General features: G+C 41.4%; 1 protein-coding gene across 1 annotated transcript; it reads right to left on the reverse strand.

The window, feature by feature from the left end:
- Positions 1-2,459: 2,459 nt before the first annotated feature.
- MANSC4 (MANSC domain containing 4) lies at positions 2,460-5,654 on the reverse strand. Its single transcript, XM_050324962.1, has 3 exons — positions 5,432-5,654; positions 3,874-4,008; positions 2,460-3,139 (listed from the first exon to the last, which is right to left on the reverse strand). Exons 1-3 carry the CDS (start codon positions 5,652-5,654, stop codon positions 2,460-2,462), a joined length of 1,038 nt encoding a protein of 345 aa, XP_050180919.1.
- Between the last annotated feature and the right edge of the window lie 6,388 nt (positions 5,655-12,042).

The following is a 12,042-nucleotide window of genomic DNA, read 5'->3' on the forward strand; positions in this document are numbered from 1 at the left end:
AGAAGATCCAAAGAAATGGGAAAGAAGAAATGATGAGAGTTGCTGAAAGTGAGAGCTGGTGAGCAGTGAGGTGAGTAGGAAGCTGAATAGGAATGAACCCAGTCTTGGTGCCCTGAGGCCTGCTGAGTTCTCTCTTGAATCTACCCAGGCTTTTCAAGGTAAAAAAATTGGTTTTAGCATCCAGCTTACTGGTATGCAGCACAGAGAGAGATTACGTGGATGTTCAGCTTATATTTGGTAATTTGTATTTGAAAGGCGTTGATTTGAAACACTGGAATCACGGGCAACTTTTATTGCCTTCTCACAGTAAAAAAAAAACCCCAAACCAAAACCCCACTTAAAAATAGCAGCTTTTAGGACATAAAGTAACTCTTGCTTTTATTGTACCTTCCTGGCTCACTAAGATTTCAGCTTAGAAAGTCATTCTTTCTGGGGGCAGAGGGAGTTAAGGATCCTGCATGCCTAGGAAAGAACCAAACACGTGGCCCTGCCAGCAGCTCCTCGTGGAGAGAAAACAGTGTAAGAATAAGGACACAGAAAAGTGAAGGGAGTTGATTCCTGCAGTGTTCCCTGTGGCTTGACTCGCTCCCTGCCAGGATTGCTCATTGTCTGTTTTGTGTTTACATAACAGCCACAGACTGCATGCACTCCCACTTCCAAAACACTCCGTTTGGGAAGGATTCTTAGGTCAAGATTGTTTTCATATGGTGGGAGACTGAGTTTAATGCAGCTTTTTACTGCCTGAAAATGTTTGTCCTGTAACCTCAGTTTTGCACTTAGTTAGTTATTTAGTGGTCCTTCCTTTTAGATTTCTATTAATGTGAAGCTTTAGCAGAAGGGGGAAATATTGGGGAAGTTTCAGCTGTTACCAGGTTGTTCCTTTGTTTAGGGATAATGAGGGCAATGTTTTAAATTCTTCTTTGAAATAGTACATCTGTGTGATTCCAAATCTTCTTTGAACAGCCCTGAAACTAAAATTACTGAGGAAGTAACTGCACTTTGACTCAGAGAGTGGTCTGGGTGGTGCCTGGAGTTGTGCCTGGCTCTATTCCAAAGGCAGTTTTGTTCTAGTATGTACACAAGGGGAAATTTGCTTCCTTAATTAGCTTTGCCAGTGCTTGCAGAAGGACTGGCACATGAGCAAGTGTGTGGAGCAACTTCTGTTTTGCAGTGGCATGTCTTGTACAAGATTGTCAAGAGCAATGCCCTCAAGTGTTTAAAAAATAGAAAACAAACCTCATAAGCTTGATTGTGTCCATAAAATTGTCCTTTACTGCTCAGGACATAGGAGCACCTGATAAAATCCTCTCTGCAGCAGAGGACAAAATCAATTTTCCTCTGCTCTTTGTAGACTCAGAACGGACCTAAGTAGATCTCTGGAAGTCATAGTTAAAATAACAATTTGATGTTACTAATTCTACTGTCTGGTAGAAAGAACAGCCCAGCAAAGGAAACTGATTTTTTATTTTGATTCTATCACAGCTAATTCATGGAAAACACAACTTGACATGGAACATGTGATTAATCAGTTTATTTAATGTATTTGATCAGATCTGTGACCTGTGAATGTGGCAGAGGTCAAAACATGAACTTTGCAAAGCTCTAATTTCTTGGTGAAGACTTTATAAATGGAGTGAAGCCTGCTTATGTCATCAACAGAAGGGTGGTTTACTGAGCTGTGACCTTTCCCTTCAGAATTTGAGAGGCAATTTGAGGTAGAGCACTGTCCAGAGAAAATCCTGAGCCACACAGTCTGCAGCTCCTGGTCTACACATAAGCATAGGACTGCCCTTAAAAACAAGTCATACCCCATTCCAAGTTTTCTAGCTGAAACAGAAGAATTCTGTGTTATTTCAGCTGATTAAATAACACTACCCTTCTAAAATGTTCTTGTCCTGTGTCGGTCTCTCTTCTATTACATACAAATTAGCATATGATGTCAATAAAATGCTATAAAAAAGCGGGTTTTTTGAACTCCAGTTTTCTAAGCTCCAGTGGTGATCAATGTGGACTAAAATACAATTTTAGAGAGGTCTTTTCTTCTGAAACCTGCTCAGCTGTAACTAGGTGTTCATGTGGCCTTACAACCTCATCAGTTTAGTCTTTGAACATTGCATTAATCTTAATTCTTAAATAATATCCTGACACATGGACATGCTAATGGGTACAGCTGCAGTGAACCTGCTCTCTTAAGTTAGGGAGAGTGTTACACTGTTTGTTAGACATCAGTTGGCATCAGATTAGGAACCAAAACGCGCTTGAACACCTCTGAGCACACAGTGGGAGCTGTGAGTGTGTACTTCTTAGCTCAAGAGACAGGGGGAATTGTATTTCATCTCACAAGAATTTAATTATAACTGAAATACAATGAAAAAATATCACTGCTTCTGTAAAAGAGATGAATTGCCGTATTTTAAAGAAAAGCCTCTTTGTCCCACAGCAAGGATGGTGACGGTGTTTTACAAACCGCTTCTGACAGCAGCGTATTTTACGGATTGTCTCGACGTTTTTGTTCTCCTCCTTAGGGGCCTGTAGTGACCTCTCCTGTTGCTGCAGCGGCCCGTGGTGAGAGCAGCGGTGCAGCAGCAGAGGCAGAGGAGAGAAGAGCAGAGAACAGCAGGGATCAACCAGACCCCCAAAGCCGACGCTTCCCAGGCGGGTGCCTCGTTTTCCAGGGTAGAATTCCTGCCGCTGTAGCCCTTGGTTTCGTTCAGGTGTTGCTTGCTGCTGTTCAGGCGGGGAGGGGTGGGCATGTGGGATGCTCCATCGGCAGCCCTGGCTGTTGGAGCTGAGCCCTCAGCCTTCTTGTCTGAGCCTGGGGTTTGCCTGGGGCTCGCTGAAGTTGTGCTCGTCCTCTGGTCGCCTGCTGGAAAAGTTTCTGCCCTGGGATGAGCAGTAACTTGGTTTTTTCGGAGCGTGGGGCTTGTGCTGGAGGTGTAAGTGCTTGCTGCTGAGCCACGGCTCGTGGTAGGGGCTGGAGCTTGGAGCAGAGGGGACCCTGACGTGGCATTGCGGTGTCGGCACCTTTCCCCCTCGGTGGTCTCTGCGCTGTTCTGCCTCTCGTGCTCACCCTGTGGGGAGTGAATGTTTGGCTCTTTGGAGGTCGGTTTTCCAAAAACGAGGAGGTCTGGATCAATCCCTGGGAAATCACAGCAGTGTCAGTGTCGTGTGATAAGAGCTTTGTCTGCACACCCACAAAAGGAGTACCTGGAGCCCAAATAGTACCCATCAGCACCGTTTGGACTGGAGGCTGTGGGACACCTCATGAGATGCAGTTTGGGATTGCACAGGACTTACTATGGGATGCTTGGGGAAGGAACCAAAGGTGAGGAAAGGGTGGGATCTAGGTTACTGGGGGTAGGGACATCCCAGAAAGCTCTGTGTGTGTGTATGACAGTCTGCACCAGCAACTGGAGAGAAGCTGGGGCTGAAACATCAGGTGACATTGTTTTCATTTTATATATGTGTGTATATATATATATTTTCACTAGTAGATCTCCATCCTGGGAGCTAGATAAAGCAGAATGAGGCTTTTGGTACCACCTGTGGTTGTGTGTCTGCTTCACGTGTTTGAAGGCTGTGCAACCTGTGTGCTCTTTGTGCAGATGCCTAATGAGAATAAATTTTCAACCTTGCTACTGTTTGGATCTGGGGACAGATCCAAAATACCTGGTAGGGTACTTTGCCCAAATATTGGGCAAACAGTATTGATAAGTTACACAGAGCATGAAAAAACAAAAGCCCTTAAGCATTTTTGCTTCAGAAGCATGTTACTTCAGAACATCTTCTAGCACGGCAGCCGACCTGGTATAATTTTAACATTTTCTATAGTTTGCCGTGTTTTCAGCCTTTATAAACGAAGTGCTTAATTACCTGTTGTGATGTTGTACAAAATGACATTCATTCCAGCCTTCAGGATGCAGCTTTCCAGTGCTGGGCAGGACACGTGCAGGCAATTCATGTGCCCGTGGATGGCTCCATGGTAGAACACTGCTAGATTGCAGGAAGCTGCAATCCAGAAAGAGCAAAGCTGAGCTACTCAGCAGAATGACTATTGCATTTTGTATGTTATTCTGTTATTGAACATCAGGAGATCATTAACAGTGGGCAGCTCTGCCCAGATCCTATGAGAAGAGAGAACCAGATGCTGTGGGTCTCTCGTTATCATGCAAACTAATCGAGCATACAGTCAAAAAAGTACAACTACTTATAATTATATTCTCTTTTTACATCTGGACCACAATAGCCATCTGAGTTCTAAATGTGTCTCTGATTAAATAATAACTGATTTAAAGTGCATCTTTGAAATGCCCTCTAATGTCTCTATTTTACTTAAGATCGTAACAAATTTTTACTTGACTATGTAAGAATATAAAAAGGAGATTCCAAGTTACTGTTAATTATCTTTGTAAGGTATCCAGTCCCTTGTTCTATGAGGAAAAGACTTTTGTCCAAAAAGGAGGAACATTGCTGAAATATATTAAATTTTTATTTCCTCACATTATTTAAGACAGATTTTGACTCTTCCCAGGAATGCTGATGGCAGTTTGGTCACTGTCAGATTGTCAAGGTCCTGTTTTTGCTCATAATTCAAAATTTCATCAAAATTTATGTTGACTTTTTTTTTAGTAACTGGTTCCTCGCTTTCATCCTCCATATCCAAAACCCCCTCCAAGTCTTGTGATTTTGGAAAATTTAGGCACCACAAACATGCACTTCATGTATTCTCCTAAAATATACTCCTATAGTGTACCAGTGCAGTGTGATACAAAATATAGTACTGGGTTTAAAGTAAACACTGATTTTTCTTGTTTTTATTCTGAGTTTACAAGGCTAGGGAAAAGGGGTTGCCAGCTGAATAACTGCTATCATTTATTGCTATAACTTTATTGTTCATATTAATATTTTTATTGTTCATGTTAATATTTTACTTGGTTTGCACCGCAAACATGGTGTGAACATGGAATAAGAGAATGCTTTCTCCAAGGAAATGAATATTCTTGTATTTCAAATGAAAACTGTGTGTTCCCTCCCCTTTCTGATGCCATACTCCATGAAGAAGAGGGCTGTTGGAATCACTGTCACTGGTTGTTCTCTACAGGAGTAGATGGTGAATACTGAAGAGTCATTCTTTTAATGCTGGCATTGTCTACAAGCTGTGTAACAGAGACCTGAGATTTCAGAGCAGACCCTAAGATTTTCACGTGTTTCTAGAGCACTCTTCTAAAAAAAACTCAGATTATCAATTTCCTTTCTATGGGACTGAAAATGGGAGAACAGTTACAAGGTGCCTCAAAAAAATACACAGATCCTCTCGCCCATTTCTTCCTCAAATAAAGGAAAGTTTATAGAAGCACTACCCAAAGCGTGTTCCTTGTGTGCTGTGACGTCAATTTTACTGCGCGCCGTGATCTCGGCAATAAACACTCACCATTCCTCAGAAGGCAGCAGGTTCTGCTGCACTGCTGGGGTGAGACTTCTGCATAAACCTTCAGCACCTGGGCTCCCCTCCTCTGTGACTCCTGCAGGTCCACCAGGAGGCCTGGGAAGCGCCGGATCCAGCAGTCCTTGTAGAAGGCGGTGGGGGAGCAGAGCGAGTCGGACCCCAGGGCCAAACCCAGCACCAACAGCACTGCTGCCACCAGCAGAGCCATTGCCTGGGTGTGGTGGGCTCAGTCACTCTGCACTCTGCTCCATGGGTGCACCACAGGCTGGACCAGCACTGGAGGAGACAACCTCTGGAGTGGTGGGGATGCTGCCAATTCTGCCAGGGACGTGAGCCAGGGGATGGGTTTTTCCCAAACAATTCCCATGGTGCTGCTTGGACAGCTGCTGGAAGAAAGCAACCATTTTATGAGCTACACACGATTATAATAATAACAATAGTTACTATTGTTACCCTCTAACCTAATTATTTGGAGACAGTTTTTGAGAGACAAAAGGCACAGGTTGTCTTTGCTCATTCAGAAAACTTGTTTCTTTGGACAAGAGTGTGTGTCTCTCATCCTGCCCCTAGTAATTTTAAGAATATTCAGCATTCCATAAGGAGTTTTCTGCTTATGTTTAAGCTTGGAGAAGGCCTGTCAAAGAGAAAACGGAGTTGACATAAAAAGGGGGGGCGATTTTTCAAGCACCTGGTCTGAAACCTGAAACTCCCACGCGTTTTGTTTCTTAACAGGAACCAGTCTGATCCCTGATTCCCACTTCTGTGTGCCTTTCATACAGGAAGGCCTTAAGTTATTACAATATATGAATTGATTTAAACTCACTGGGCTATACAGTGAGGTTGAGAGAATTAGGTAGAAATAGGGCTGTCTGCAATAAAAACTGTGCTTTGAATATATAAAATGGTTTACACTGCCTTTTTATCCTTCGGGATTAGAATCAAGGAATTTCCTTAGTTCTACATAAAGTATTGATTAGTTGCATAAAGTGGGGGAAACCTCAAACTCGTTTTAATTCTGTAGTGATTATAGCTGATGTTTTGCAGAACAAGGCCCCCAGTTTGGAAATGAACCGAAATGCAAACAATTAAGTTCCTTTCAGAACTCCTTGGAAGGTAATAAAGTTCAGAGCAGGTTTATTCATGTTGATCATTATTTTATTCATTTAATATTCATATAATTTAGTATTAATTCATGCATTAAGAATACTAATAATAGAAATTAATCAATCACCTAATATCCATACCTTATTCATTATATTAATATTCATATTCCTATAATTAGGAGGATTTCTGTTGTGGGGAATACAAGAATGAAATTGTAAGTAAGGGTTAAGTGGGTAATTCTTTAAGGCTCTGTCCTGGAAAACAGCTCTCGGTACTTGTGTTGTTTTATTTAGTTCTGGTAGTTTGATGTGCTTTGTTTTCATTTTCACCTCTGTGAAAATCACAAATTAAACCTTAAATACACTTTAAAAGACCTGTTAGCTTGCATTCAGTGGACTGCACAGGGAAGTTTTTAGACTTTCTCTACCATTGCTACTATTGACAATGTATTTTGCTAAAATGTTTGTTTCAGCTTTCCTAGCAATCCAAGGCATCACCTGGTATGGGACAAACTCAGAATTCTGAAAGATATGCCTGTATTTTGGCAACACGTTTAGTAGGAATTTCAGATCTATTTTGTTCTATAAGACTCGCATGCAAAATTCCTGGTTGCTTTCCTCACTCCTACACGTCCCATGTCTCCCAGAACAGAAATCCAGGAGACTTGGATTTCAAAACCTGGGGAAGCACTTAACAGGGAGATTGAACTGATACAGAGGAAGTATTTATATTGGACAAAGCTGACTATGCCTGGATGTGAACGTGCCTGAGCTCATAAGCATCTGCCACACCATCCAGTAAGTTTTCCTGTGTTTTGAACCAATCCTATTGTGTGCAGATCTGTGTGTTTTCAATGTCTATTTAAAAATATTTTTCTTTCTTTTTGCCACAGTTTGCCAATAGACACATTGCTGCTCTTAATGCCTTCATATGTTCTGCTCTGTACTTGAACTAAGCAGCCTTTTTTTCCTTTCCATTACTTGTTATTCTCTTTTCTTTCTCTGTTTCTGAATAAATTTTAAGAGCAAGAATATCTGCAGGGAAACTTTCTGTTTAATGAAATACTAAGAGATTGAAATAAATAAGCAAATATATGGCTTCTTTAGGCAATTTCCTTCAGAAACTAAAAAGTTCAGTCTATTAAGTTTTAGAATCTTCTGCCTTGCTTCCCCATAATTTTACTTTGATTTTTCTGTGGAAAATACATATATATATACAAATACATAAATTTTAACTCACAAACATTTTACAGGAAGGAAATATCCGAGTCTTACCTGCAAACCAGTGACCGACTGTTCCATGTGCTCTGCAAAGAAGGATCAAGGGACTCTTGCTGCAAAGAGTCCCTGGCTGGTATCAGACCAGCACTTTGTGTTATTTAGTAATTCTTTTCATCTATCTGCTCGAATTTCTTCCTGAGAAACAAAAAGGCAGTTGCCGTTTTCTGTGAGAACAGGGATGGTTCTGCAGACCTTTCAGTAAAAGAGATATGGATGAACCTGCCACACAGGGAAAAAAATTGTCTTTTTTAATGATTCTTCTTAGAAAAAGTACCTGAAGTTTCCCACCTGGGCTGGCAGTGAGAATGGCACAATCCAAGAGCTGCCAAGCACAAAGAGTCCATCATCAGGCATTAACTCTTTTTTTGCCAAACAATTGCCAGCAATTGTAAGGTCAAAATTTTATGTAAGCTAAGCATTTTGATAATGCCAGGAAATGTCACTGTAACCCTATTACGGTATAAAAGTTACAAAATACTTCTGTGAGGGATCATGAAATAATGAAATCTAAATACTTGGGGGGAAAAAAAAAATCCAAGCAAAGATTTTTGACATTATTCAAATAATGTGCTTGCTTTCTTTCTCCTTTAAAATTTTCCTTGAAATCTAAACATTCTTGCAAAATGTCAAAAGTCCAACAAAACAGCATTTTTTAAAGAGAACCGTTTTGTCAAAAACAGCTATTAGTGGTCAGGTTCTGGCTTGGAGCAATATATCACATTTTTAATGAATCTGACCTTCTCCAAGGTTTGGGACAGTTGGCTCCAGGATTCTGGTTTCAGTCCCATCCCAGCAACATGGTAAATAGAGGTAAAATATTACAGTTTCTGTTCCTGGGACTTTGTGCAAAACCATTTTTCAAACCCTCATTTCCAAGGGGCTGCCAGGCCCTGAGATTGTCTTGGAGCTCGTCTTCAGACTAATTCTGGCAAAACCTCTCCACGAAGGTTGGAATCTGTGCGTTCAAACAAAGAGCAACAGAAGCCTTGGCCAGGTTAGATTTATACAAACATAAATCTGCTGGCACACACACAGGCTTGAGCCAAGGTTTATGACAAAAGGCACGGTGTTTAGCAAACAGTGATGAACGAATGCTGATTTATGGCAGAACTCGAAACCAGGCAAAGGGGATGGAGTTTCAGGATTGTGATGCATTTTATACAGCTGGATGCTTAGTGAGTCTTCCACGTGGATTACCATTCGTCTTACCTAGTTATTATGTACTGAAATTCAGCTCTGCCTGTCTGCACCAGGATTAAGGAATATCTGCTGTTTCAAAAGCCCCCAGTTTAGTCTCCTCTAGGCACAGCTACACGAGGAATTCCTGGCCGTGGCTGCACAGTGCACTTGTGCAGAGCAAACATCCCTGGCAGGGGGTTCAGCAGCAGGCAGAGCACTCCAGCAGCCTGGAGGAATACAAAATGGAACAGATTGAAGGCCATGGTAACAATTTCCACGCTTACACCTCCATTCTGCTGTCAGGTGCCCGAAGCTCCTCGTGATCCACACGGAGTGCCCACAAACACACAGGTTATTGGAACTGCTGCCCAGAGAGAGCTCAGCAGCACACACCGCAGCATTAATGCTAATCACTCACTTCTGGCTAAAGCAGGGATGAGAACTTCATAATAAATAATCTGTGCTCAAAAAAAAGAATAACGCTCCAAGTGTTTTTTCCGTAGCGTTGCAGCACGCCTTTGTGGCAAGGAACAAGATAAATATTACATTAAAAGCAGAAAAAAACTGAACAGAAAATATTAGGAAATAAAGCACTATTAGAAATAGGAGTGCTTTTTAAAATTATTTTTATTTTTTTGGAAGAGCATTGCTAATGGCGTTGGGTAAGAAGTGCTTTGTTTGGCTGTGAATCTGAAAAAAAAGATTATCTTTATTTAGCAAGTCATCCATCAAAAATGATAGAAACTTCAGTTGAAGTAAAACTATGCTCCAGTAAGCTCCTCTCAGAAATACCAAGATCCTTTAGAACACTGATATTTTTTAATGCTGAAATACTGCAGGATATTTCCTATGTTCCATAGATGCTTACTTTGTATCCCATGACAAGGAAAATACTAAACAATGGCAGCAGTGGCAAATCCTTTCCAAAAGAATAATTCCTCTCTTGAGTAATTCCACTATTACTCAGTTCAAAGTTCCCTGGCAGTGCAAGACAATTCCCTGGCACCTCAGAGGGAAGAATGGGGCACTTTATATTTTATATTGGGTATAGCATGTATATTTTAAATAACCCCTGATTCTGTTCCATTTCACACTTCAGACTAATAAGGCTGAAAGGAATTAAATTTTCCCATTGCTTTTTTTTCACTCTGTGTGGTTCTATCCTTAGGGCATTCAGGTTGGTGTCACTCTCTGGTTCTCAAGTATTATCCAGTGGGTCTGCATTAAATCAAGAGTTTTACCTAAAACAAGCATAAAGCCACTTCCCTGAGACACTGCACTGATGCTTAAGAGTTTGGGGTTTTTTGTGGGTTTGGTTTTTTTGTTTTGTTTTGTTTTTTTTTAATTTTTTACTTTTCCTGCCTCTGAAGTGGTAGCTCCTCCTGACTCTCTGTGCTCCCTTGCTTTTGCTATGTTGGAAAAGTGAGAGGGCTACAGAAATAAATGTATGCCCAGGCAGAGAAAGGCTTTGATTTTCTGTGTCATGGTTGAACGGTCTAATACAACGTAGTTCCTGTATAAAAGAGCTTCTTCCATTTCCAAGTCTTTCTAAAAGAAAAGAGTGATCTCTTTTCAGCCTTGGAAATAATTCAGGCATTAATTACAAGAAAATAGTTCAGGCACCAGGCACAGGAAAAAAATTGTCCAGACTGTGAATCTCAAGCAGAAATAGCCATCTCAGCTCTAGAGCAAGAGAGCCCTGACTGAGACTCTCTGGTGTCTTCCTGGTCTGTTTGTTGGCATTTAAGAACCCTTTTCCTTGATATGAATTCGTCTCTCAGGTACTGTAAAGAAACCTGAACTACCTAAAACAGCTTGAAGATTTTGCCCCAGGAGCTTTGGCTCTAAAAGATAGATAATGAAAAGCTGAGCAGAGTTCCACTTGTCTTTCTCGCTGTAAAATATCTTGTAAATATCTTGTTCTTCAGGGTATGCTTTATCACAAACTCATTTAACATCTACCACGATTGTTTTCATGTTGTTTCGTGCCTCAGCGTGTTCCTGAAGAATGACACATGGTCTTTCATGTTTGTTTCAAAAATCATTCAAATCTTTTATGGCTCTGAACCGCAGATTTTGACTCTGTAGCTCTAGCACTGGAGTTCCAGCTCTGAAAAATACACTTCTTACTCACTTAAGATCAACAAAGATGACAGCAAGACCTGTTCTTTGATTCCAGGGGCAATCTGGGGACTGCCCTCTCAGCACGCTCTGGCTTAACACAATTGGCCTGCCCTAAGCTTGGATAAAGCACCGAGAGCTCTCAATAAGCCTAGTAAAAACAACTGGCTGAGGAAACACATTTAGGCTTTTTTTCAAAAGTGGTCATTCAACAGAGAGCACTGCTGACCCCCCTTGGGCACGTGAGAGCTCCTGGTGAAAGCTGTAGGAGTCTGTGCCCTCAGAAGTTTGCTGGCAGGAAGAAATATGTATTAGTAGATGACAGAACTGATCTGGTCTCTATTAAAAAATCTCATGGACTGTGAGGAGGAAGGACTCAAAACTCAGGCAGAGTGGCAGGTGCAGGCACACGGGCAACAGGAAGACACACAAGGCAACAGAAAAAAATATTCCATCTACCCAGGCTGCAGTGTCAACACTTTGAGGTCAAACTTAACCATAGGTGACTACATGGAAAAAACCACTCACCAATTAGGAGCTAATTTATGAATACATGAAACATAAGAGACTCCAAAACAGATGTCTAAAGATGGCAATCATACCACTGTGTTGGCAATCGTACTGTATTCCAGCAGGGGAGCTCACTGGCCATGCCAAACATGAGAACCCTGTTTACATCTGGAGCATGAATGATTACAACTGCTTGAAATGTCTGCCTCTGGGAATTAAAGTACAGGAAGGAATTATGGGTTGGACTCCTACAGAAGTGCTGAGGCCCTTGTGTGTGATGATCTTTCCAAGGCTGAACCTAAAGCAGAGAAAAACCAGCCCAGTGATCATAACTGAGCTTCAGTCAGGTGTAAGAAACTCAAAAAGCAAAACAACGCAGTGCTTCACCAAGAACAGAAGACA

The sequence above is a fragment of the Myiozetetes cayanensis genome, unplaced genomic scaffold, assembly GCF_022539395.1.
Source record: "Myiozetetes cayanensis isolate MyiCay16 unplaced genomic scaffold, myiCay2020 scf3, whole genome shotgun sequence".
Lineage (NCBI taxonomy): Eukaryota > Metazoa > Chordata > Aves > Passeriformes > Tyrannidae > Myiozetetes > Myiozetetes cayanensis.

Excerpts from the sequence above, each read along its gene's own strand:
- MANSC4 (XM_050324962.1), bottom strand. The coding sequence starts at position 5,654 with ATGGCTCTGCTGGTGGCAGCAGTGCTGTTGGTGCTGGGTTTGGCCCTG. Across the intron at positions 4,009-5,431 it reads CTGCTGCCTTCTGAGGAATG|CTTCCTGCAATCTAGCAGTG; the intron begins GTGAGTGTTTAT and ends TCTGGATTGCAG. Across the intron at positions 3,140-3,873 it reads TTTGTACAACATCACAACAG|GGATTGATCCAGACCTCCTC; the intron begins GTAATTAAGCAC and ends GTGATTTCCCAG.